The 27,676-nt window shown below is 42.2% G+C and overlaps 2 protein-coding genes across 2 annotated transcripts in view; one reads left to right on the forward strand and one right to left on the reverse strand.

Annotated features, from left to right (window-relative positions):
- The first annotated feature begins 6,635 nt into the window (after positions 1–6,635).
- On the forward strand, positions 6,636–12,682 carry TM4SF4 (transmembrane 4 L six family member 4). Its single transcript, XM_026110021.2, has 5 exons — positions 6,636–6,992; positions 7,258–7,347; positions 9,959–10,092; positions 11,712–11,892; positions 12,179–12,682. The coding sequence occupies exons 1-5, from the start codon at positions 6,819–6,821 to the stop codon at positions 12,194–12,196; spliced, it is 597 nt and encodes a 198-aa protein (XP_025965806.1). The 5' UTR covers positions 6,636–6,818; the 3' UTR covers positions 12,197–12,682.
- Positions 12,683–22,562: 9,880 nt separating this feature from the next.
- The window catches only part of WWTR1 (WW domain containing transcription regulator 1), a 76,080-nt gene continuing 70,966 nt past the window's right edge, over positions 22,563–27,676 (reverse strand). The window contains exons 5-6 of the mRNA XM_064516443.1: positions 27,341–27,453; positions 22,563–26,281 (exon numbers count right to left, since the gene is read on the reverse strand). Coding sequence (XP_064372513.1) covers positions 26,097–26,281; positions 27,341–27,453 — 298 coding nt within the window. The 3' untranslated portion in view covers positions 22,563–26,096. The remainder of the gene's footprint in view (positions 26,282–27,340; positions 27,454–27,676) is intronic.

Raw genomic sequence — 27,676 nt, forward strand, 5'->3', positions numbered from 1 at the left:
CTCAGCCATAGCTTTGCTCCCGTAGCTCTGCCAGCTCAGGGCAGGCATTGCCGCGGTTGAACACCCCTGCACCCCGCATGGGCTCTGGCCATCGGGTGCAATGTGCCAGAAGCCACCCAGGCACCGGCCACCCCACCGGTGGGGCCGCGGGCAGCTGCAGCAGGGCATGTGTGTGTGCATGTGTTGGGCAGCTGCAAACAGCAGCATTTCACATGCCCTGTATTTGCATCAGGAACAGCAACGAGGGGCTCAGAATGCCTTTTGTCAAGAGCGGATAAGACTCTTAGACCAGAAGCATTCTTGTGCCTCTGCAAAGAATCTCCTATGGATGGATATGGTTTACGGTATTAGAGAGCTCACCAATAAAACCAGTAGTGAGAAATCTGTGACAGCAAAATACAGGAACTTTTCACTGTAATAGTACCAGTGGTATCCCAGGTGGCTAACCCAGGTACTGAAAAGCGCATGGTTAACCAGTGTATGCTGCAGCCAGGATAATTTACTCTACATTTTAGGTCACCTTGTCTATGCTACTTCTCATTTTCTTTCAGGATCACAGCTTCTGGTTCCTGAAATTGCTTGTTTAGAGATACTAGCTACTATGCCTTGTGCAGGTTTAGATACACAAGTAGCCATATTTATATATATATACTTTATATCTAGGATCTATCAAATTCTCTCAGTCTCCATGTAGCTTGCAGATCATTGCCTGTCTGTGCTTTAAGGAGCCAGGCAAAGAATACATATGCTACCATCATTACTTATACCTTCCTGAAAATACCAAAACTTTCCGAGTGACCTTTCTTTCCTACTATTTTTTCCATAGGAAAATATGTAATTTCACCTTTTTCTGCACAGCACGAACTCTGTAAGACTTAGGAGGTGAGGAAAGGAAGAAAACTTCCGTGCCGCCCTCTCACAGCACGTCGGAAAGGAGAGCCTTCCACGGAGACTGCACAACTGCCAGGGAAACGCTGAACACGTTGAACTGCATGACACAAAATTCAGAGCCTGGCTCCACGCCGGTTCCCAGCCCTCAGCCGCCGCAGCGACCGCTCAAGGACAAGCGGTCGTGGCTGATGCCCGATAAGGGGTTCACCGGTCCTCCTCCCAGAGGGGCTGCCAGGGCTGCGAAGAACGAGGGCCCCGGCAGCAGGGAGGAACCCTCCGGGGAGTGCAGCGAGCATGCCTGCCCCCTCCCCGGGAAAGGCTGGGGTCAGTCGCAGTTCTGTCTTTCAGCTCGGCCTAGATGCCTTTTCACCTCAACCCATTCCTGCTGACAAGTAAATGAAACCAAACTCTCACTCAAAGGCTGGTGGCAGTTTAAAAACAAAAAGGCCATGCATAAGTAAGAACTGAGATGAACAGAGGAGTCTGGGCAGCCTTCAGGGGTGTTGACAAAGTGGGTGAGTGGAGCAAGAGCAGCAGGGACAGGACTGCAAGGTCAGTAACTCCAGCTTGGGATCCCGGCAAGCACTCGGCAGAAACATCTGCCTTTGAGCCACTTGCAGTATCCTGGATGTGATAAAATTTAAACCTTTTCTCCTTACTACAAGTCAAAATTCACAACTGCAAGAAAGCCACATTCTAGGCTGTCAAAAAAAAGTAAGATTTATGTTCCACCTACAGTAAGTATTTCCCCTATACCCATGACTGAGTCAACTGTACTGCGCCATAGATGGGAGCCAAATTTTGCTCTCTACCCACTGGGAATGTCATGGAAGTCACGACACAGCGGCTGAAATATGGAAGTGAAGAGCCCTGCCACAGAGGCAATAGAAGGCTGCAGAAAGTCAGGAAAACTGCCTACTTGGGCAGGTCCTCGCCAGGAAAACTGGCCTAATTCTGACATCCTGCTGAACACCACGTGTTGAATGAGCTGTCAGTCAGGACGACTTCTCTTGTTTTCCTCTCTGCTTTTTTGCTAACTCTAACCCTAACTGTCTCCCTTGGAATAAGATGTTAAATTAATGGGCATGCACCTTTCCAAGCGTCGTCCCCCCGGGTCACGCACACGTTGGTTTCACGCACACTGGACCAGGCGCTCCTCTCCCCCAGGGCCCAGGCTAACCGAAAGTGGCGGTATCTCCAGTGGTTTCTGTCAGGTGAGGAAGAGGACCGACATGGCGCAGCTTTCCCCACGTGACACTGGAAGCAGCAGCAGGCAGCCGGCAGCAGGGAGTCGACGGAGAGCCAACCGCTCCGGCTGTGCAGAGGGAGGCAGAGGGCCACGTTTTCCAACCGCATACCAAGCAGCTGACGCGGTTCCGTGCCTTCCCTGCCTGTAGCAAAATTGCTGAGAGAGGAATCCGAATTACAAACCATGAAAAACAAACACAGCACAACTCCCAGAAACAGTACAATGAATCACCAACAACAGACATCCTAAAACTGCCCATACCGATCGCACCGAGTGTACTGGGCTCGACAGGGCTCTGAGTCCACCGGGAACATCCAGTGACGCGAGCCAGGGTGTTCTGCTCCACCTGCTCTTCACTCCAAGAACCTGTGGACTTCATTTATGCTGTATTATGTGCAAGCTTGAGAAGCCACTCAAAATTTGTCTTACGAAATATCTGGATGAGACTCTTTTCAGAAAGTAAGTTAGTGCAATTTCCTCAAAAATCATGAGTCCTCTGAGCACTACAGACACCGGTGTTTGCTCCAGTGGAGGAGTGGTCCTCACAAAGGAATCATCTTCCGTTCTCCTGAATACACATAAGAATGCATGTGATTATTCTGGCAGTGGTGACTGACATTTCTTGCTATGTTTTAGTGAATGGGATTAATTTAATATGATGTGAAACATTCTCTTTTCAAAGCAAAAATTTTGTGTGTAATCCTAAAAGGTGGCATATACCATAGTTTCAAAATATGATTCTTAGAAGATTCATTCACGTCTTGCTTTATCTTCAACACGCAATTCAATGTTTTGATGAATACTGTTATTAAAAATCAGAGCGTTTCTTATTTAGTCTTTCCTGGAAACAGTCTTAGAGCATGCAGCACAGCTTTCAGAGATCACAGAGTAAATACGAATTCAACCTTTCAGTCCCAAACATGGAAAAACACATACTCTGTGGCACCGTCTAATAGAAAACATCTGTAGCCTTCTGAGCTCCAGCAAGTCTTCACAGACTAGTCTGCCAGGGAAAAGGTCAACTAATGGTGCAGCAAGAGTAAAAACAGTTTCTAGCTTCATCACATGGACCTGTAATATTCTTAGGGGAAGGGAAGTTATTTAAGTTCTTAGCTTCCTGGAGCTGTTAGAATTCCTAGTGCCAGAGGCACAGAGCTGATGTGAATCATGCCATGTGTTCAGTCGTAACAAAATAAGTATTTTTTGAAATGTTGTCTCATATAAGCAACATTCATACGGTAAGCACCTGCAGCACGGAACAAATTGTGAGCCAGGTGCCCTTCTACCTTACTAACTGGTCTGCTAACCTGACAGTCAGGACTGGTACAGTATTAAATAGATTTTACAGTGTTAAATAGATTGTTCAAAACTGTAGTTTAGAGTTTCCTGTTGTTGTTGTTAGCATTTCACACTACTGAGAGAGAAGTGATGAGCGCAGAAGGTGCTACTGTGATCTCCTCCTTCAGTTTTCACCATAATTCTTACAGTGTTTCATTCATCCAGGATTTAAAGGTATGATGTATTAACTGTATATCACTTAAAATGATAGAGCTTCCTTACAAAGCAGTGGAAAAAAGTAAAACGAAAAACAGCAGAGGCTATCACAACATAATGTGTGGGATGAAAGTTAGGTTTCATTAGGACTTCTTTGCATAATTTCTTATTTATTAGAATATAACATGGATTTCCTGGTAACTTTACTATTAGTTGTTTGCATGTAATTCCTATCTCCATATCTCTGTCTCTGCTATATCTGTACTACACTGTGCTGTATAAAGTAACCAAGCTACTGTTAAACAGACTAACTTGTTCCATCCTTTTTTCTACAAGCATAACACCAATAATGATATCCTGTTACACTAGTCTCCTCCTTTCCAAATGTACTTCAACTGAAGAAGTTTTTCAGATTTATGGATGTGTATCTTTATCAGGCTAGTCTCTATATCAACTGGTTTACCTAATATTTCAATTGCAGAGCCATCTAATGATGTGTAAAAGGAGTTTGGACTGTGAATATGTAATTACACTTCAGTTAACTTATCAGCTAGCTAATACAACAACCAAAAAACCCCACAACCTTTATGCTGTAATATGCACGTATCTAACATAAAAATGCCTCTTCTAAGACCTTTGATTCAAGCTCTTGTTAAAGGCAGAATGCTGAATGAGAACTGAACTGATCCAAATGACAGATTTTATACACCTGCTAACACTGTTCCACACGCGAGCTTTCACAGAATTCACCTGAAAAATTCTACGTAGCCACGTGGCTAACTGAATATGTTCACCTCTCTTTGTCTGAGGTGACTCACAAAAGGTATTTTATTGTCTTCATCCCACGGTGCAGAAGATAGCTAGCTGCCACAGAGCTCAAGAAACAGACGCTGCTAGAAATAAAATCAGGATATATTTCTTTCTGAGTCAGGTCTTTCGCTCCAAAGTGCAATGTCAGTGTACAACGTCAAAGAGCAGGCAGACCATGAAGCAAGAGCACATGCTGCCTGGAAGAGTAAATGAATTCCTACATATTTGAAAAAAATCTGTAAGATTTTGGGACATTAGGTCTGTCTGTCCACTCTGATAAAACTACTTTGTATCTTTCAGTTTCCGCAAAGAAAGCACAAAGTTGACAGGACGAGATGCATTTCTCCAGCATCAGTGACGGCTCAAGATGTCCCTGTCCTTGTTCTGCCTTCTTCTCGTCCCAGCACAGTTGTCTGTGTGGCCTGAGATGACTCAGATGAAGGAACTGGTCTAGACAAACAGTAGGTTGGGGTTTTTTTCAGCTGCACCATTTCTGTGAGGACGGTGGCTGCTTAAACCAATGTATTCAACACTGCTATTTAACACGAAGGCATAGCTCCGGACGGTTCCAGACAGCTCTGCACAGTTCAAGATTCTGTACCTAATGGGATTGCAGGGTTGTAAAAGGCATACTTTTAGATATTTCTGGGCTGCCTGTCTTCGAAAATTCAGCAGTCATTCACTATATGGATCAAGAACAAGCCACAACCATCTCAAAGAAAAAAGCTTGTTTCAAGTTTGAATGAAAAACTCCTGAGCTTTATCCTCGGAACAAAGTGGAAACTGGTGCCCATCTCAAAATCCACGGAATTCTCACGGTCCACACAAACAGCACAGTGGAACAGCACCTATCGCTGTTTGCCACGCAGGAAGACTGGCATGAAACTTACTGTAACAGAAGTTTTACAGCACAATTCGCCAAGTCTAAGTATAAAAGAGAAGGTACCCAGTATCTGTTAGAAGGCTGCAGGGCCTGCTTTAACAGAGATGTCGTCTGAATAAACATTCACATCTACTCGTTTCATGTACACACTGTCTCAAACCCACTTTGTAGCTTATTTTTGGCTTTTTTTCTTATGACAAAGATTTACTAATCTGCGACCAGCTTTCCCCCCCCGATACGCTCCTGCTTTCACAAATGTATTTACAGGAATGTAACAGGAGGTATGGGAGCTGACTAAAAAATTCCTGGAGTAAAAAAGAGTCTTTCGATTTACTCCCGTTGCTTAGATGCAGTCTGCAACTTGGCCCAAAGACTCAGCTAGGGAAACAGCAGCTTTGCTGAGCACAGCCGGCTCAGCACACCTGCACAGGAAGGTCTCACTCTATTTAGACTGGGCCTCATGTAAAACCTGCGTTAGATTATCTGCAGGCCGGCTTTATTGTAATGGGTTCTGCATCCTACAGACATTTTATGCCTCCCCAACTGGAAATCCCCCCAAAATGCATGTGGTGTTAGCATCTGCAAAGTTATAATTATGGGCATATAAGATGCATAAGCACTACTGCTCTGATCTTCCAACTCGTTACGCATGGACACCCTCAGCAAATGCTGCATGCGAAGACAAGGAGGATCTGCTTCAGCTCTGAAGTCTGCTTGCCACATGTGGCGTAATTTTAAGTGTGTATTTTGCTCGAGTGCAGATGAAATACCGGGCTTTACGGGAACATATCATCCTTAGGGAACACAAAATGACACAACATAAGGAGGGAGTCCACTGTAACTTTTTTGAACTTCTTCATTTTTTCAGACATACTAGGTGCAAAACACTGCCTCCACAATAATCCATTATATATTGGAAATCTGAAAGTTATTTGAGTGTTTCAAAACAAGAAATTATTAGCTTAACCTTCTCAAATAAAAGAAAATTCACTAGACCTTCTCCATTGCATATGGCTGTCATTAACATAAGCCGATTCATTGTATATTTTCATTTCAGTCTCTACAAAGAAGTATTTTGCAGTGTGAAGACGGACAGTTTATTGTAAAAACGATGATCCAGAACTAAGAAGGATATTTACGCATGACCTGAACCCAGATAGCGAGTCTCTCGTCCACATTAGTAGAATATTAACAGAGGTTATTGGTTGTCATGGTAAAATGAGAGGCTGAACTGAACGTAATTTCATTTATGGAGGTTCAGAAAATTGACATCATGGCAGCAAGAGCTTATAAATAGCCAGCACACCGCGGTACTGAGAATGCTCCCTTCGGAGACGGTGCTGCAGTCCACAGGCTCCGTTCCTCTAAAGGCATAGCAGAAGCTGGATTTTGTAAAATACGCTGAGAAGCTCCTTTTTAAAACACTGCTGAGAACCTCAGAGAGATTTTTTCCTTTGTCTTTAACTGTGTTTGCAATTTCTTTAAAAAAGCATGTGCACTGGAGCTTGTGCTAAGTGCTTGGGAATCACTCTTATTCCCCTGGCTGTGTTATGTACCCTCGCTAACATTTTGCTGTTCTTCCCTGGAGGAAAAGTGGTCGACAGCAATGAACACATTACAGATGAGGTCTGGTACTTCGGAGGGATCATAGGATCTGGTTTATTGGTGAGTATACAAATTCAGTTATTCCCACCGTTTTTCCCCATCCAAACCCAGACTTTGCATTGTTGCTTTGTTCTCAGCCCCTCAAACGTAGGTTCCAACACTGCAAATACTTCTTTAAACAATAAATAAGTTGTAAGCTATCCAACAGATTTGCTATAAGTAATTTAATTTAGAGGTAAGAAAAAAAAGACATAGAACAAATATATTTAAAAGCAAATGTAATTTGAAATCATCCCAATTCAAACTGTATTTCTGTTATTGGTAGATGATCTTTCCTGCCTTGGTATTTTTGGGCCTTAAGAATAACGATTGCTGTGGATGCTGTGGTAACGAGAGCTGTGGAAAGAGGTTTGCGGTAAGTGAAAGGAATTGTAGAAAAAAAGTAAAAGCTAAATTGTTACCAGTAAGGACATACATATCTTGTGCCCACAATCGTTGCAAGACTGGACATATGCTGTCCAGAGTGTAAGACACAAAGCGCTGCTGTTTGTTTGAGCGCTGGGAAGTAGCAATAGCAATAGCAGGGTGTCAGAATTGCACTGTACCTTTGATGTTGGGCCACAGGCACCATAACTGTACTGCCGCTTTGCATTTTGCTATCACAATATATTTATAATAGATGCAACTAAAATGAATTTCTGAAAAAACTCTGCTTTGTTTTGCCCTGTGTAACAGTTCTCTCTTTAATCATTTTTGTCAGCAGTTTTAGTATTATTTTGACAGTTGCACAAGCTATATTACATTACCAGCTCATCGCATGTCCACGCAATGGGCTGCGAGTATCTTATTAGGTCACAGAAAAACTCAGTTTGGAAGGGAGTTCAGGAGATCATCTAGTCCAACCTCCTGCTTCAGGCAGAGTCACCTGTGAGGTCTTTGACTCTCGGGTTCGACTTTGAAGTTAATAGCCTCCTCCTACACAACAAGTGGAAAGTTTCACATGGATACCTTCAGACACTCGGAAACATTTCAAACATGCTTGTTTAAAAGTGAGACAAATAATAAATGAGTTTCTACTAGGAAAGCCTGTCCTTTAGTTGAGATGCACTCTGTTTGGCACAAGTGGATCTTTTACAAAGGAACAGCTTTTCAATTAAAAACAAAAAAAGCAATGGAAAAAGAATCACGACTGTGAGATAACTGTCTCTCCAAGCGGCCTTCCCCAAGGCCCCTGCTCTGTCTATGATGCTGTCTTCCCACAATCCCAAAAGAGCAGGTGCAGTTTTTCTTTTTTTGGGGTAGGCGGGAGAAGCGGTCATGAAAATAATAAATATATTAAAAGGCAGATAAGGGGAAGCAAGTTACCATATATGCGGGGGGGGGGGGAAGGTGTTCCAAAAGAGAAAGAGAGACTACTGCATATTTCACCTAGTAACCACAACTGCTTTAAACCAGCACGATAGCTGCTGCTTTTCTTTCACGTTGTACTGTGTGTAACATCTTTCCAAGACTTTTCTACACTGAAAAATCCCTCTTCTGTTCCACACCATTGCATGGGGAGGGAGAGATCCAGCTTCTAAGTATCTCTTGTAATGCACTCAGTGAGGACATGGAGACAAGGGGAGCATCCTTCAAATTTTGAAGTCTGAAATTTAGAAGCCACATATTTCTCTTCACGACATCTTGTTATCAAATTTCTGTTAGGAGTGACCTTAGACTAGATTAGTTTAGCTTTGAAGACCACATATACCAGCATCTAGCAAACTCTGAGCGTTCTGCTGCCAGGCTTCCACCCGCAGCTCTGCAACGCAGCTGAACCTGGAACATGTTCACGTGAACAGGGTGACCAGCTACGAGGGCTTTCTGCCTCCGTTCACGCTGGCCAGGCACGAGCCAGCTGCAGGCTAGAAGCTATAGCACACGTAAGCGTGGTGCTGTCCCTAAAGTCACCTCTATTCCGTGTGCAGTACCTTGCTGGTGACCCGTGCCAGCGCCGCAGCTCACGGAGAGACAGGGAACCCCGACACAGTCACACCACCGTATTAAGAGAGTCCTGGTGGATCTGGCTCGTTTCTGGTCAGCGTCTCTCTGTGACAATGCAGCCTTATCACAGCATGACCGAGAACTGAATTTGTCCCTGTATGCTAACAGGAACACCATCATTATGGTGTACGTTAACATAAACTTGAAGTTAGCCCTGTGACTAACATAACAAAAAAATGCATTTCAACACTCAGGCAACAGTCCTGGCAATAAGGTCTGAATAAAAGCTCATAGACCTGATAGTGTGTGTGGGTTTATTATCTACCTATATCACTTTAATCTAATAAAAGACATTACCTCTACCTACAGACTACTATGGCTAAACAAAGTGCTTCAAAATTCAAGCAGGGCATTTGTTTTTGCATGATTTACTTACGTATTTGCATATACAAAAATGCTTAATGGAAAGCCAGGAAAACAAGGACATCCTTCTGTTAATTCTCACTGCACTACTAGAGCTGAGGAGGGCAAGCACAGATGAGAAGATAAAGCAGCGCATACTAACACGACACTTGAAGGAGAGGCTCAGGAAGGCACAATATAATCAACTGGTCCAACTATGACCAAGATGCCAAAACCAACTTCTAAAGGTGCTGCTGGTTTTTTTTTTTAATGCCACAAGTGCTCCAGGACTTGTCTTCCTTATAATCTCTTATGAAAGACAGCAACTCCAGTGAAACAGGATACCTTGAACAGCAGAAGAGGTTTGCTGATTAAACAGTGTCTAAATAAGAGTGCCATCTACTGCGCCAGCACCGAGTCCTTTAGTCAGGAGGCAAATGGTACTCGTATCTCTTAAAGCCTCTAAATATCAATGCAGACATGCATTATATATGAAGTTGCAGGTACATAATACATGTTTTTTTGCTGTTCAGGAGTTGACTGAGCTGAGCTGAGTTTACAGAATGTGTGCATTCACATTAATAGGGCACATTTCACCTTTTGAATGAGAACAAAAATAACTTTATTTTTCTCTCTGTCAGATGTTTTCTTCTATAATATTTGCTGCAGTTGGAGTTCTGGGAGCCGGATACTGCTTTGCTTTGTCAGCAGTAGCCCTAAACAAAGGCCCTAAATGTGAAATTGGGCAACAGTGGGCCTATCCTTTCCAGAACGGGTAAGGCAAGACGATCAGTAAAAAAAAAAAAAAAAAAAGTTATACATGCTTTAAGATTGTGATATGATTAAACTCCCAAATCTGTTGTGTAAAAACAGGAATTATAGTATTTGTCACCAAAACACAGCTGCTCTTAGAAGAACCAGCAATGCGCAGCAATACTAAATAAGATTCAAGAGTAAGGGTGAAAGTAATAACACATCCAACTGAAATTACTGGGTTTCAAAGGAGCCAATAGAAAGAAATGCACAGAGTTCTAGTTTATTCTTAGGATTATAAGCAGTATACAGGGCTAAATTCCAGCTAAATGGCTAGTAGTGACATCCTATACGGAGATTTGATGGTCTTCAGAGAATTAGTATTTATATCATTTTATCTTGGTTATGGGGTTTGGAAGTTGTCTGTTCCTCACACTCTGCACCTAAAACCCGTTTGCTCTCGTGCATATGTACCACTTCCAGAGAGGCGGTGTGAAGGACAACAGTCCCTAACGACCCGGTTGCTGGGAGCTATAATATTGTATGCTACACATTATTTGTCTGTGGGTGGGCCAGCGAGGGCTGGAAACCAACCGCTTTAGTCTAATTCTGGGAGTCTTTGTAGAGATATGCTCTATTTCAACCATAATCTTTGGCTGCAGTCAAGGAATCACTTGATGAAAACACAGGAAACAAAGCAGCATTGAGAAAATACAGAGGAAATATACCCAATGCTTGAGCAGTTCCCATTTAAATTAAAATATGAAGGTAAAAATTAGGAAAAATACTTTTACATCATTTTGCTGTTCTTTAGATGAGGCACCTAGAACAGCAAAGGTGTGTTCTTTCCTGTTCATTGGGCTAGACGTGACTGGTTTTGCAGCATTGTATGATTTGTTAGAAAAACTGAGGCTCTTGTTCTTTTATCATGTTGTTTTGCTATCTCCTTTGTTGTTTTACTTACAATGTAATACAGTAAATTGAAGACAAATATTTAAGTCATTGCTTCCTTGTTCACAACCGCATTTTGATGCACTGGATTACATGCCCCAACCCAAGATCACAGTTTTAACAACACATAACTAATTAATTATGTAATCAAATAAAAGCCCAGGGTTTCCGCCACGGAGGAAGTGTAGGAGGTGCCATATTCCCGAGGAAGCCCTCCGATACATGTACGCTTTCTGGGCGTATTTAATGTACCACTGGATGTCAGCACTGCTCCATTCAACAGCGTAACTAAAATGACATTAATCGGTAGGAAACTATTTCAGACAAAAGACATTAGTAGGGACAAATATCAGTCTGGCAAATACCTGGCTATGATCTTATTTCATAGTTTCTTCTTCACAAAATACAGGAAGTATTCGATTGTATTTAAAACATACAGACTCATCTTTGATCGCTCCTCTCCCATGCCTTATCTCTTGAAACCAATTACTTCAATTGATCTAGAAACTAAAAACAAATAATGTACTAAGTATTGACTGTGCTATAATTAATTTGTACAGTACTAAAGCTAACACAACTTGAGTCATATCAGATCACAAGAGTCACGACTAGCTAGCCATACCAGACCACCTTTTTTGTGAGCTAACACTGCTTCCTTCGTAACTGTTTTGCTTTTCCCCTCACACGCAGGGATTATCTAAGTGACCACACAATGTGGGACTTCTGTTCATCACCTGCAAATATAGTTCCTTGGCACTTGACCCTCTTTTCCTTGCTGCTAGTCATGAGCGGGATCCAAGCAGTGCTCTGTGGCATTCAGGTTGTGAACGGACTCCTTGGAACAATCTGTGGGGACTGCAAATGCTGTGGGGTGAGAATTACGTTTTTCTTTTATCATTTTGCATACTGATATACCTGATTAGCTGACCATCTGAAAAAGTAAACTAGACTTCCTTCGGGACTATGGTCATGTCTTCTAGATTAAGTACAGTTAAAACCTTACGGTGTTACCACATGCTGAAAACATGATTTCTGTCCTTCCACATACTTACGGGGTTTATCTGACAGCTTCCCACAGCCTCTGGAAAATGATAAGATCCTTTGAAAGCCACAGGAACAGCAAGTACTAAACTACCTCTGTGCTTTTATTTTTCCAGGGAAATGGAGCTGTCTAAAGAATATGAATATTGCAGAAAACCCTTCTTATCTCGGGAGACTCCCTTTCGAAACAGGTCTAAAAAGCACCCCTCACGCACCGTCTCTGGCTGAGAAGATCAGGATGAAGGGCACTCCCTCCGCTACCGCTGTGAGGCTCTGACTTCCCTTCTAGCCTTCCTGCAACCCCTCATTATGGAATAAAATAAGTGCCGTTCAAGTCTGACATTCATATTTATTTTTATAAAACAGCTTCCATTTAGAAAAGATGGTATTCTCAGGCAAAATATTCATTTTCCCTCCTGAACTAACTTTGACTGGGGATCACTGAAAGCTGCTGATGCAAGCTCAGCTGTAGTGCAACTGTATCTGCTTTCTTTGAGGTTTATCAAATGGAAATACCACCTGCAAGTGAAAATTTGTATGAGTACATGTTTATGTATATGGAAAAGTGAGGACTGCTCTCTTCCAGACCAGCTACGATTAAAAAGCTGTTTATAAAGAAACTGTTTGTTACAAAAGGTGTTCATGATTCTCATGATGAGGTCTCTTTTCTCAACTGTGTCTGACATGCGGGTATATTGAACAGCACTGCTGTGCAGGGAAGTATGTGACCAAAGCAACAGGCAGAAGAGCAGGATGCTGTGGAGCCCTGGTCTGCAGCATTACGGATCAGCTTGGACACCACGACACCCTGCCTCACGCCAGGGATTCAGCCAGAAAGGCCAAAGCACAGCCACTTCTTGGCATGATGGGGCTCTGGCTTATTTCGGCATTGCGCTTCACTGACCTTTAATCTATCTCCCTCTAGTCACCCTCACGGGAGGGAATGTGAAGAACGCAGTATGGCTTTAAGAGACGAAAGTATAAGGAAAGCTGGGAGAGACACTTCCCCAGAGCACTTTCCCAGCCCACAACTCTTAGTGGTCCAGGGACTGCCTGAGCCAAAGGTTCTGTCTCTGTGTTTAGCTGTTCTTGACGGATTTCTTCTCCATGACACTGTCCCTTTTTTTCTTAGATCACAATACCCCTCCTACAGTCTAGCTTCACGCTGCGTGAAGAACCTCCTTTTTTCTGACCCTGTCATCTGCTGCTCTCATTCGATGCCTCCTCTTTCCTGAATTACAGGAATTAGTACACAGCTAGTCCTACCTCTCTTCCTCAGGACACCTAATTTTATAGGTTCTCTCATACCTCCTCTCAGTTTTCTCTTTTTTAGCCTGAAGAGGATTAGTGTAGGCACCCATTCCTCACACAGGAACTATTCCACCTTTCTTCTCTTCCTCTGAAGTTTTTTCGGCTTTCCCCACTATATTCTGGGATGGGCGGGACAGAGCTGCGCAGTGTTGCAGACACAGGCACACCGCCCCAGCCATTTATTCTAACAGCAGAAGGCAAAGTCCATTAGCTTCAAAGAGAGGGAAGAACCACAACCTGACTGGTCACAGCCGTCAATCCCGCAGGTCTTGTCTTCTTGGAGAGCAAGCAGATTTCTCATACAGACCATCACCTTCAAATACTGGCTCTAAACAAAAGGCAAATGAAGCATCCTATCTAGAAAATCCAACAAACTTCCATATTTCTGATGTGATATGCATTTTGGTACTTGTGGAAAGGAGAGTGACATACTATTTAAATCCAGCTATGTCACAAGAAAGCACAATTAAAACATCCACTTATCTATTTATACGCTGAAATATGTTCCACAAGATACCTGTAATTCTTGTCCTGCATCTCTCAGGTTTGAAACTGCCCAGTCCACAAAATGTAACAATGCTCAGATTATGTAGGGAAACATTCACAGTAAGAAGTAGGAGTCCAGCAAGCCTGTTTCTACTTGTGACTTCAAAGGGCACCTGATCCCTTGGTATCTGCCCGTGGCACTAAGCTGCCAACCGCGCTTCCTCGTCTAGCAACGGTGACACGGCAACCCAGCACCACCGAAAAACAGGGCTGGGAGGGATCTCCACGTGCCGAGGCAGAGCCAAGAGCACTTAAACGATTTCCGAAAGACATCTGTCTAACCCGTTCTTAAAAACCTCCACGTACAAAAACCCAACATCTTCCTTAAGCAATTTATGACAGTGCTTAACGACTGTTACAGTTACAAAGACTTTCTTAACGTGTAATCACGCTCTTCCCCAGTGCTGTTCTCTCCCCAGCCGGCTTACAGAAAAGTGCATGCCCCCACACGCGCTTGCTGGAGGAAACTTTTACATACTTGGAGACAGTTACCGTGTCTCAGTCCCCACTTCTTCTCACAAAAGAAAGATAGATTTTTCACTCTTTCGTCATAACTGATGTTCTTGATACTACTCACTACTCCTACTGTGCTTCTCCAAGCTTCCCCCACAACTTTCTAGGACTTCAAAACTGAATTACGGATTTGAACACAGATTCAGATGACACGAGCAACTCACAACTCCTTTTCTTAAAACTTTCAATCGACACATGAGTGAAAACGCTATTTATTCTTCTTGCAAAGATTTTATTTAGCTGCGTTTGGCACAGTGCTATGAAAGAGACAGGCAGAAATATTTTTTTACATAATATTCTTTTTAAATTTAAAAAGAAAACTCCGTCTCCCAGAGAAATCAAGGAAAAAATAAAGAGGACTGGGAGGGAAGACTGAGGGATTCACACCAGCGGACGTGCTTCTTCGGAAATTCCAACCCCAAACCTCCACAAACCAGCCTGCCAGGTCGGTTCTCTCAAGGCCTCTATGTCATCGAGGCGTTTGCCAGATCTTTTCCCTAACACTTTCTTCTTGAGGTAATGATTCTGTGCCCTTTGCTTTCAGAAAACCTATTTCATGTACTCCGTATCTCCACCAGAGATATATAAAGAACTTCAAAGATTTAGAAACAGTAAAAGCTGGTGAGCAATACACAATAATGTTAAACAGCTAGATTGAATTCTAAGAATTACATTAATAAAAGCAGAAGGGCCTTATTGATACATTGTGCAAGAGTTTAAAAATAAATCTATAAAAGCTCTCTAGAAACAGCTGCCTCTCCCACCTGTTCTGCTGCACTGAGGGAATTTGAGCGTACCCTTCATACCACCACCCACCGATGCAACCATCCAACATCTCCCCTTTCATTTGTGGTTAGCAGCTGTCCTGCACCTCATCTTGCATTTGTCTTGCTTTATATATACATATATATATATATGAGGTCTTTGGGAACACGGAATGTTTCTCATCAGCATTCAACAAGGGATCGGGTAGCTACATAGTGCACAAGTTTGATTACATTAATAAACAGAATACAAAAATCTCCGGCAGGAAACTGGGCTAAGAAGTAACGGGAAGCTGTGAGACCTAGAAGCGAAAATAATGCACGAGTCAGTGCTTCTAAGATGCCCACCTGCACGGTAGTTTTCTAATGCAAGCTAATATCCAGCAGATACTGAGACCAGGTACACACATTTCACCTTGTGATTTGACCCGCATTTGCACCTGGGCCTCCGGGGTACTGTGCAACCAGGAACAAGCAGCTCAGCAGATCCGGGGTTTTAAAGATCCAACAACAGTGTTCCTAATTCCACCCCGTTAGGATTAACATTTGAGAGTCCCCCTAGAATTTCATTATCTCCAGTGTCAGTTACGCAATAACTGCAGATTGCTTTCTGTGTTTTTACTGAGCTAGGTACCCAGCGAAAGCGGGGACAGGGAGTGATCACAGTCTGTCATAACAGAAAAAGATTTACTGAACCAGTGGTATTCCTGGGAAGGGAAGCACTAAGCAAGCAGAGAGCAATGCTAGAGAGCGACAGAAAGGCGATAGCAAGAGGTGAACCAAAAACAGGGAACTGAAAATGCTAAAACAGAGCTCAGTAGTCCTGACTAACTTGTACACCACACTCAGCATTAGTTGAAAAGGTCACAGTTTTAACATAAACAAATGTCAACTTCTATATAAATGCAGAAATCCTGGTAGCTTGAAGAAACAAATGTCAGTATTGGTTGTAAAAACCTCAAGGATGAGCAAATCATCTGAAGCTTGATTATTCACTCATGAAAACTGGCTGCTCAGTGACGGGTGGATGAGGGTGCCGAGGGCAGGGCAATTTTAGCATTGTGCGGCAGTTTCAACTGAACGTTTACACAGAGGGAAAACACACGGCTCATTTAATAACTCAGATGACAACTATGGAGTGTGCGTATGTGATTTTGAGCCCACTCATTTCAACATCAGTCTGACAAGGCTGGTGCCCCAGAGGGGCTAAACTATATGCAGCTGGAGCTCTGTATTTTATTGAGTTTATCCAATAAACAGAATGCAACAAGATGATACATTAACCTTAGTACAGTGTCCTTTGTCAGGGGATGACGTTACTTAATTGACAACCGTTTGCAAGAGCTTTGTTTCTAAAATTAGGAAGTACTGAATACAAAGTTAAAGATGTTTGTGCTTCCTTTGAGATGCCCACATCAGCCAAAAGCAAAAGACGGTTTCTAACACCATTCCGGACTGCCAGTTCACTCGAACGTTCACCACCTGCCCCAGTCCAACTTCCGCTCCGCTTTCACGGTTCCCACGTTATTCAGAGAGGGTCTAGCTAACGGCAAGGAAAACAACCGCAAAGTACCAGGACAAGCTGTGCTGCCGGCAGACAGGGAAGCTGTTATGCGAAATCAGTATGGGTGGGTTCTTCGCCCCACAACGAGGACACAGACACCACAGTCATGGGAATGAATAATTAAAAGAAAAAAAAATGGCTCTGAGGTTTTCATTTGCCAAGTCATTTTTCCACTGAGAGATGACCACCACCAACATGCAATTTAACTGCAACCACAGCAGCCCTGCCAGCGCGACGGATCTGTCCTGCGACATCTTCGCCCGACCGGCATCGACTGCCGTTCCCGCTCCGCTGCCTTTCGCGGCGCCCCGGCCGAAACGTGGGTCGCTTCCACTCGCAGCGCCGCGCTCCTCAGCCGCTCCTCCGGCCTGCTCCCCAAAATCGCGGCGGTGCGGGCAGGCCGAGTGGAAAACGTCGCCAGCGGCTGCTGGAAAAAGCAGGCCTAACCTGCCGGTGAGCTGTGCTCGTCACGAGGCAGGCCTTCAGCTCAGGGGTGGTAAAGACGTGCTCAAACACGGAGCACAACAGCCACGGCGCTCACAGGCCGCCGCCGCCCCCGCGGGTTGCCAGTTCCCCCGACGCCGGCCGTCGCGGCAGGCGGGAGCCCACTGCAGCCGGCAGCGGCCCCGGCCCCGGCCCCGCCGCACCGCTCCGCCGGTCCCGGCCTCGCCGCGGGGGGGGCTTCACCCGGCGGCGGCACCCGCGGGGCCCGCGCCGCGCCCGGAGCTGGCGGCAGCGTGGCCTGGCGGCCGGCGCGGCTCCGCAGGGGCGGGCGCGGCTCCGCGAGGAACCTGCCCTCGCCCCAGGGCGGCCCGGCGCCCGGGCAGGTCGCACCGGCAGAGGAGCGGGGACTGCGGCGGAGCCGCGGCTCCGTCACCTCAGGCCGGGCCCCCTCGGCTCGGCTCGGCTCGGCCCGGCCCGGCCCGCGGGCCCCTCCCTCGCGCCTCGCCGCAGGCCCGGCCGCCGCCGCCGCCTCCTACCTGCTTGCGGCCCCGCTCCCCTCCCGGCGGCGGTCGCAGGGCGTCCCGCGGCGCCGGGCAGACGCGTCCCCGGGGCCCCGGCCTCGCCGCTGCTCTCAGCGGAGGGAGCGGCCGGCCCCTCTGGGCAGCACGGAGGGGCCTGGGGCGTCTCGCTTCCCGCCAGGGCGCCGCGTGCGCAGGCCGCCCGCCGCCATGTCGTGAGGTGCCGCGCGCAGGCCGCCCGCCGCCATGTCGTGAAAGGAGAGATGGCGGCGCGCGGCCCTGGCGGGCGGGGCACAGCGGGGCTGGCCTCGGCCTCGGCCTCGGGCGGGCAGGGCCTCTATTTCTCATCTTCGTGCCACTTTCTGCCTTCACGGGGCCATTCTTTGTAGAGCGCTTCCTTCCACCACTCCGTTTGCTCTGCCCTTTCTCATGCACGTTACATTTTCATTCTCTTCCTTCCTTTGTTTCCTAGTGCAGACAGTAAAAACATTTGGCAGCACAAGTCCAGAAGTTAAAGCTGACACGAAGCAGCCACTGAGGACAGCAGTGCTAGTTTAAAGCTGTGGTGAGCGCTGTTCCCCCAGGACCTGGGCCACGGACGCTTGGGGCCTGCCCAGCGCCGGCCCGGTGAGCCCCTGCGGAAGGGGCCGCACGTGCGCGTGCAGCTGCTTCACAGGCTTCGGGTTCTGTTCACAGCTGAAGGGAGTGCTCTCACTTTGTGGTCTCCCAGGAGACGTCTTACATTTTGGCAAAACATAACTACAGAGAAATTCTATAAACCACATTTTACAAGAAAGCTTTAAAAAAAAAGCCCCAACAAGATTTTGTCTGGAATGTTGCATCTGATTCTAATCACATTTTACAGAATTAGAAGATATCTGGTGGCGGGAATTGGATTGCGATGACAAGAGAAAATGTGAGTTTTGGGGATCAGGTAGAGGAAAACAGAAGAAATGTTTTAACTGAAATATGGCACTAGGAATAACATTGTCAAAATGTCCTCCTGAAAGAACTCTATGGAAAACAGTATTAGAGGTAAAACTCTCCAAGGAACGATGTGCATGCTGTTCATCCAGAAGAAAATACTGGCAGTAGAGTTTTGCAGAGGTGCAGTTGGTGGTGCAGCCTAAATTGGCTTTCTGAACACATGTAAAAAACAGTGAAGACAAAAGGCTGATCAGTGGGACTGTAACATTAAATTGCTGTCCAGGAAGGCCATAATATTGACACTCTTCCTCTAAAATTACAGGGGTTTTCAGTAGATCGCAATCTCAGGAAATTCCTTCCTGACAAACAGTTTTATTACAGGTCTTAAATGAGAAGACACACTAGTGGTAGTCTGCACAGAGAACTGCTGACAAAATTGGAAGTAAAGCAGAAATACTTTCCAAGATGTGAGTTGGCACTATTAGGAATTAACTTAATAACTGTTATAAACAAACACACACTCAGTGTGTCTGCTGAAGAAACTTGAATAATATTCCTGAATAAATATGCCATGAATTAACAAACACATTTCTCAAAACAGGGTCAGAAGTTAATACACCACTATTGCCTAGGACAGGGAATACATGCATACCTGTGATCTGTAAAATTATTCACACAGACCCTAGTTCTGTTCTTGATTACCTGACTAAAACTTCTCTTAAAGTCCTATTAATCTTCAGCAGCCGATCAGAAGATAGATCTAAATCCTCTGTAGATTTACATAAGCTTCTTATTTCTGCAGTGTTGGTAAAAGATGGTTCTCACCTGCAATGTGTGCTATCCAACACAACTAGTGTTGCATAGATATTAAAAACTTATGTTCAGTACAGAGATCAGATTCACATACTGTTGCTTACATGAAGGCCAGGCAGATCAAAGGAGACTGATAAAAATGTATGTATTTATACATCTACCAGATGCAGGAGCCCCTCAGCATGCTAAACAGACAGGACACACGTCTTCTCTAAGCTGGATGATTTTATACACTATTTCAGAGAGCACTGGTGCCTATACATAATGCACCAGCTTGCGTGGTCTGTCTTGGGAGTGTGCTTTCTAGCCACTGACTAATACAATTGCAAAAGCACAACAGTGAAGTAGGTGTAGAAGTAAAGCATTTTACCTGTGGAAAGACTTGTTCAGAAGGGTGACATAAAGTGCTGAGGGTTGCAGAGTGAATCTGTGGCAAAGGGGATAGAACAGTTTCTTTACTTTCCCTGACCCTTGCTCTTTGCACTAGCCCATGGCACATGCCATAATCTTGTCCAAAAGCCCATACTGCAACTTTTTCTTCCACCAGAAAAGTGTCTGTTTTCTCACTCTAACCCTGGTGAATTGGTTTGGCTATGTCTCACCTTCCCATCTTTACTGTTACTTATAAAGAACAAACACAAAGTTCAGTGTGGCACAGAACCAATACAAATAAAATTACTGTGTCAAAATGGAGCTGCCTATAAATATTGCTTATACTATTTACTATGAAGAACCCAAACTACGAAGCTACAAGAGGCTGCCTTTTAATTGAATTCCACTTGTGTTTTCAGATTAAAACTAAACTATTAAGCCTTCACCTTGCATTTCTGTTTGGTGATAAATCCAGAGCTTTTTTATGTAGTAAACACGGGATATTGTTAGAAGCATTCTAAGATATTAATTAGAAAAATTATGTAAGAGAACAAGTCTAAGAAGAATATTACAATTAATTGTTACAGTTACATTGGATCTTAAATCACCCAACAGCCAAAGCTAGACTGAGGGTATTTCCAAGTATAATTTTTCTGCACAAGGATTGCTGTATCAGTAAATACAAATGTTGCTATTACTATTACCTAAGTTATTTTAGACTGTAGCTGCCCAAGACTATTCTCAAACAGGATAAAAACACTAAGCGATAGACATGGTTACAAAAGCATATCAGATCACTACGTATATGAAATCACAGCATGTGTTTGAACACAGTGATTTGTAAGATACACAGTGGCACACAGCGGAAGTCTGAGAGCATCAGCACCGTTATACTGGGTGAGCCAAAGGTTCATTTCCTCAGCAGCTGGTCCCATAGCACAGGGCCCCACGAGGAATGCCTGAGCTGTATGAGACAACGTGAGTCTAGCTTGATTCCTCTGTGATTTTCTCTACCAGTTGACAGCCACCTATGATTTAAAGATTTCAGGACCAGCGGCTGCCTGTAGAATTGATGGGTTTAATAGCTACAGCTGGGTAGCCTTGAATTTGGCTTTTTGTGAAACCATTTACGACATCTAGGGGCAATGGTTGAGTGTTGGCAGTAGCAAGTGCCTTAGAGCGGATCTGCAGATAAACAGTTGGTGCTGCAGGCTCAGTGTCCATACTACACACATTTTGGGGCTTTATTTTGGATTAGGTCTGCATTGGGCTGGTGCCCTGAATGCCTGTTTGTCATTAGAGCACAGTAGATGCGCTCCTGAATTACATATTCTAGCTGGGTTTAATCTGACAGGAATCCCCTTTGTGCTTTCCAAGACCACCCCATGATGTGAATCGAGTAGAGACAATTGCAAGATTAACTCCAAAAAACACGCTCCTGATCCAGGCTGAAGTACTAAGGTATTTGCATACAAGGAGTTCTACAGTCTAATTACATGTTGTGTGAGAAGTAAGTTGTTTTGTTTATTTTAAATCTATTACCAAAATTAGGTGATCTCAGTTCTGCTATTTAGTTACATACCGTAGCATTCATGGTGTTAAGGACCTCCTTAGGCTTGTCCAACATGGAAGCTGGGTCATACCTTTGATCAGGCGCTGGGCCCTTATCCGTATGATTTCAACTTCTCCTATGATGTTCTTGTGATGGAGAATGCAGAACTGCAAGGACTATTTAAGATGGTTTTATGGGTTTATACAGGGACATAACTGTATTTGCTCTTTCTTTACATAATAATTTATACAACTCTATTACCTTTTCTTTGCTGTTTTTAATTTTGATCACAAAACTAATCTTTCACTCCCAGATTTCTTTCCTCAGCAGCAATAGATACTTAAGAGCACAGTATTATGCATGCCTTGTTAGGGTTAGTTATTCCCATAACCATTACTGCAAACTCACTGATAAAAACCACAGATGAAATATTATGTCATTTGCTGTTATGGAGTTCTTCCAGAAGTCTTTGCAATAAGATTTAGCTTTGATTATACTGAATAATTTTGTATCATCTGCAAACTTGTTACCTCACTCTTCACCTCCTTTTTCAGATCATTGAAGAGCCTGATATTGCCTCCCCTTTTTATAAAAGCAGTCCTTTTATTCTTGTGGCTTATTATATTGTTTCAGATCAGTCATTAATTCACAGGTGAATCTTTCCAATCTTTCCACAGATATTCAAATACAAGCCCAGGATACTTAAGTTTAGTGGCTTGCTCCTAGGAAAGACGACAGTATTTTCTCAATGGAGAATTTAAGACAAACTTCTTGTACAAGGGATCAGACTGAGAGCAATGCACTAGGTAAGTTCGTGCTAAGTCTTCTGCTTGGAGATAATTGTATTAAATTGTAACAAAACAGTTGTGTTAGTGAATTACAACGTAATGCTGGAAGACACAAGTAACGGTGTCCCTGGGGAGCACTTGGAAGCCCTACGAGTAAAAGTGTAATAATCACTAATGTCCGTGGCAGCAGCTAATAAACTGAAACATAACTGTAAAATAAAGCATTTCTTTTGATATGTGCCAGTCATTTAATATAAAATGTCTTTTCCACAGAAAAGTAAGTCCTTACCTTTATTCCAAGCACTGTTATACAATTCCCAGAAAAGCACATACTAAAAACCTCTAAAGAAAAAAACAGAAATAATTTAATAAACCAATATGCACCCAATAGGTTTAAATTCATTTATATTTATTTTTCGTGTACAAGATCAAAGAAATAAAAAACAGAATCAAACCCTGGATACAACAGTTTGATCTGATTGCTTTTGATGCATACAATCTGTATGCAAAGTATTCTAAATAAAAACAAATGCTCACACATGTCATATAACAAAATGAAAAAAGTAAATAAAAAAGTTAAAGTACTAGCACATACATGGATGTAGTATATCAGGAAAAAAGTTTGTTTGAACACCCATATTTTCTTGTATTTAAAATAGACATTTTAATTCTCCCCTTCCCCCAAATAGCATTTGTTTTCAAAAAGTCAAACCCAGTCCTTCCCTAAGTTACATTCTAATAGTGTTACCAGAATAAAAGTTGTAATTAACAACATCCCATTACTTCCGTATCACCAGCATTTACGTATGCCATCCTTAGTGATAGTCAACAGTTCAGCTATCCAGCTGGCATATTTACTGTATTTATACTACAAGTATACAGTGTAAATTTAGTAAAATGAATGTAATTTCACAACCTGAAATAATACAGTGAAATATTGTCAGCAATAAATTTATTTTCAAAATTTTGTATGTTTTGAATACTTGAAGTTCTGCCATAAGCCTTTTTAAAATCAGAAACTTAAAAAAAAACACCTTACAAAATAATTTTGTTGTTGCTTCACTTCATCTGATGTACGCTCTCCATTCCAAAATGAAAAGCTTAATGTATAAAGAATCACTTTTAACTTAACCACGATTTCATTCAGGATTGAATAAAGGTCTGACCTAAGATTTTGGCAGTGGCTTTATACTGGAAGTAGTGTTTCATATAGCACCTTCCTGTTCAACTCTGTTGCCGTTTCATTATCAAAGTAATATGAAAACAGTTTCAAATTTACCTCTTTAAGGTCTTTGAACCTAGACACCCAACCTCCTGAAACACCAATGAAAGGAGAATCAGGCCTCTAGCTTCATAATTCTGATAAACCTTTTATCATGTGTGATTTTATTAGAAAACTGCATCAGTTTTCATTGTAAGTGCTAAAAACATGGAGTCAGGCTGTCAGTTGATGAAAATCAGTGTAGCCAAACAGAAGTCAATAGATGTTAGCTAATTCACACCAGCTTAGAATCTGATCTGCTTGGAATATATTTTATTATGACAAAACTTAAATTTACAAAAGTACTGATTTAATAGCAGATGCACAGACTGCATTTTCTAAACTTTATCTAATGATGTGCAATATCAACTGAACATACCAGGGCTCAGATCTGTAGCTACTGTAGATCGTTCTAGCACCAATAGCTTTCACTTTGCTAGGCCAGTAATGCAGCGCTGAAGAGCTGGCCTTACAAGATTTAGCATCACAATCAGATGCCCCAAATCTCCAATTCTTTAACCCAAACAAAGTCAGTCAGTCATGTAACTAAAGAACAAAGCCTTAGGACCATCTGTTTTTCATTTAAGATGACAACCTGAAGCAATCTTTAAAAGAGATTAATCATGATTACAGTAACATTGGTCAGGCCTGCTCTGTCCCTTGTTTTTTTTAAAAGAATGTTCTGCTATCTCAAAGGTTATCTCTAACAAAAATAAAATAATAAAAATACCCCCCCAAAAAAAGAATAAAAGAAAAACAATGCCCATCCAGTAACTAAATTCTGTGCAGACACAACTCTGCTGTCACATCCCATTTTATATTTTAAAAAACATAAAAAGAGCTACTCTTCTCTGTGTAATACAATTTCATTGCTCTAGGTCTTTGCCTTCCCTCTCTTTTTTTAAATGTTTGGTGTGTATATTTTAGCTTTCATTCTCTGGTGGACCCAGCAGTTCATCTTTTACAAGGTAGTTTTTTTGTATTAAGTTCTTCTATCATATTTTTTACTGATCACTGGTGATTCATTTTCTGTGTATCCCTATCTGCAGCCACCCTTCCTGCTAAGGATCTACAGTTGTAACATAATCATTCATCTTCCAAATCTACTCCATATTCCCATCACTTCATCTCTGACCTTTTCACCTACCTTCCTCCAACCAGATGGAAAAAAATCTTTATTGATCAATATTCTGGTGCATCGGTAAGATCTCATTACTTTTATTAGACCTGACAAACACACATTTACACTGAGTGCTACATCTCTTGCTCTCTCCCCATAGCCTGGATCAAGCTCAGAGTAGTGTTTTAATGCCTTTCATAAAAAGGCACATTTTTCAATATAAAAAGCTTAAATTCATAGATTATAAATAATATAAGTTCAAAATATTTAAGAATTTCAGGACTTCATTTGCATTTCAGGGGAACTGCATGTGTAATGTCCTTGATGCCTTCTCAGTCCCAAACATCTGATAAAGAAGCCTTTATAGGATATACAATAGGTAGGAATACAAAGAACATACCTTGTGTCCTGTATACCAATTGTAGTAAGCAAAAGAGTTAAGAACTAAGCAACTTTACCAGACAAGTAACAATACTGCTTAGCATTGCTCTGATAAAGTCATCATCTTTTTTCTTGTATACAATTACATGTACAGTTTAACACTGTCAGTTAAAAACGTTACTACTGAAAACACTGAGCAACATTTTTTCCCCACTACATATGATATTATCAAGTTGTGCCACATTTTTCTGCCCTGATTTTAAAAGCATATTTTTGCATTGAAGATATTTGCCACAGATCTATATAAAAAATTATTTGTTCATGTGTTAAATTACAAAATTGTAGTGCTTAATATAATAAACATCAAAATCTAAGATCCATTTAAAAATTGCTTGTTATAATCACTTTTTTTTTTAAGGCAGTAGTTAGTACCAATCTGGTTTATTTTACAACAATATAGTAGTGTAAAACTGTTACTAAACAATTCTGCTACTTTCAAATTGGAAGTATTATCTGGAAACTATACAGTAATATACTGAAAAAGAAATTGCAATAGTACTGCTTGTGCCTTTTCAAATGTATAATGAGAATTATTATAGCTGATATGGATCAGATTTAATCTACATTCCATACAGCACGGCTTTACTAATAATGAAAAGATTTTTTTAAAGCTTAAGGAAATTGATATAAAAGCTTTTGTATTATTGTCATAAATATAGTAATAAAACTGCTCTCATGGTCTGATGCTGTGCAGGTTTTTGAATCAAGTGATCTAGCAGTTACCTTTTGTGATTCATTAAGAGTTTGTGATGTTAACCAATACCCATTAGAACAGATACGGACATGCACACACAACCCACTTTCTGTCCTGAAAGTGAAACATTTCTGCCTGATCTGTAAAGGAAAAAACCCATCTACAGATGTATAAAATAAAGCTTTTTTTTTTTTTTGAGAAATAGATATTTATATATGTTTTATATTTAAGTTACTGTCAATCGAATCCAGGCAGAGATTAAATTGACCATAAAGATGATATGACAAAAGTCATTAAGGCAGCAAGTTGTATCTCTGAGGATTTTCAGATGCTCTACCTCTATTTTGAGAGGAAAAGGAAATGTTGAATTGCATTACGGGCTGAATCAGCATTCAATAATGGATGATTACAGCCAAGTAAGGAAGGGCTCGTTTTTGTTGAGTACTGACTCAACATCATTGAGGATAGGGATCAAGTCTTCTGACTCTAAAGTCCCAAGATCAACGTTTGTTCCTGGAAGACAGTCGAGGAAATCAGGGAAGCGTGTCTGTTGTGGATTTATGTTCATTGTCGTCTGTGCTACACTTTCTCCTAGGAAAAATAAAGAAGAATATTTGAAATACTGCTCTCTTCTCATGGGTAATTTAAAACAATACAGTTGATTTAAAAAAAATTAGATTCCCTCTTTCCCATAAGCACTTGCAAGCTCTGTATCCTCTACAAATGTTACCTCAGAATCATATTTACTTGCAGAAAGCACATTCTTGTTAGAGTTAATTATATACCCTTGCTTCGCTCTCAAAAGCATAAAAGACCCTTTCCAGCAGTGTTCACTGTAACCAGCCTCTGACCCTCCACTTAGCGTGACTGTTCAAAGTTCACTAGTCTGCGGAGGAAGCAATGCTTCTTGTCTTGTATAAACCCTCTAGCCTGCTCTCTGCACAAGGGTGAATTCAATCCGTGTCACGTAATTGAGAAAAGAATTTTACAGGAACTTAGCTCTACAGTATTATGTGTTTTTTTGCTAAATTAATAATAATGGGCATGAAAACCTTTTAACAGCTAAACTTCTCACTGTTTGTACCATCCAGAACGCCTGATGACTTCAAAAGGAAGTTTAGGTGAGGAAGTGCTGAGAATTTCACTCATCGGGGAAAAAATCTGTCGATTTCCTAATCATTTATTTCAATATTTTAAACACTATGAGGATACTGATGTAAAAATAAATACATACCAAAACCTAAATAACTGAACACATTCTGTTTGAAGGCAAATCCAACTTTGCCAATGTAAGAGACTCTTATTCATAAGACTCTTTCCCAGAGTTAGAAAATGCAGTGATTTGTACTGAGAATTTAACCCAGGCCTAGATTTTTCTTGGCCAACCTTAGACTATAGTATTAAAACATGAATTAAGGCTCAGATTTTCCAGCATTTACTCATTTGCTTTAATATCACAGCCTAAGGTAAGAGGGTAGAATCTGGTACCTTCTAGGCACTAAGAATCTTTGAGGCCTTTTCCTCCACAGTCTCAGTCTGTTCTCTTGCATCAGAAACTGAGAGCTTATTGTTCAGTTATGCAATTATAAAACGTTATTGGTTATTACAAGAAGTTGTTGCTATTATTATACTTTAAGCTACATCAGATACCTGTATCCATCTCATCTACATTGCTGAGGAAATCTTCAGGTGTTGTTGGTATACTGTAGCATCCCAGTCCTAAGCCGCTGTCTGTACTCTGCTCCCTGGAATGGTATGGGCCACTATAAATTGAAACATGAAAAAGCCTCAGTAAAGATACTCTGTTAGACATAGTCCTTGATCATGGTGTTTGAAAAGACAGAGCAATAGGTTAGATTTTAAAGTTAAATACCAACTCATGAAGCCTCTTTCTCAATTGTTGAATGCTAATGTGGTGCAATATACACACACACATATATGTATGTCTCCAGACAAAAACTTTTGATAGCCTAAAAATAATTGAGT

The sequence above is a fragment of the Dromaius novaehollandiae genome, chromosome 9 (assembly GCF_036370855.1).
Source record: "Dromaius novaehollandiae isolate bDroNov1 chromosome 9, bDroNov1.hap1, whole genome shotgun sequence".
NCBI lineage: Eukaryota > Metazoa > Chordata > Aves > Casuariiformes > Dromaiidae > Dromaius > Dromaius novaehollandiae.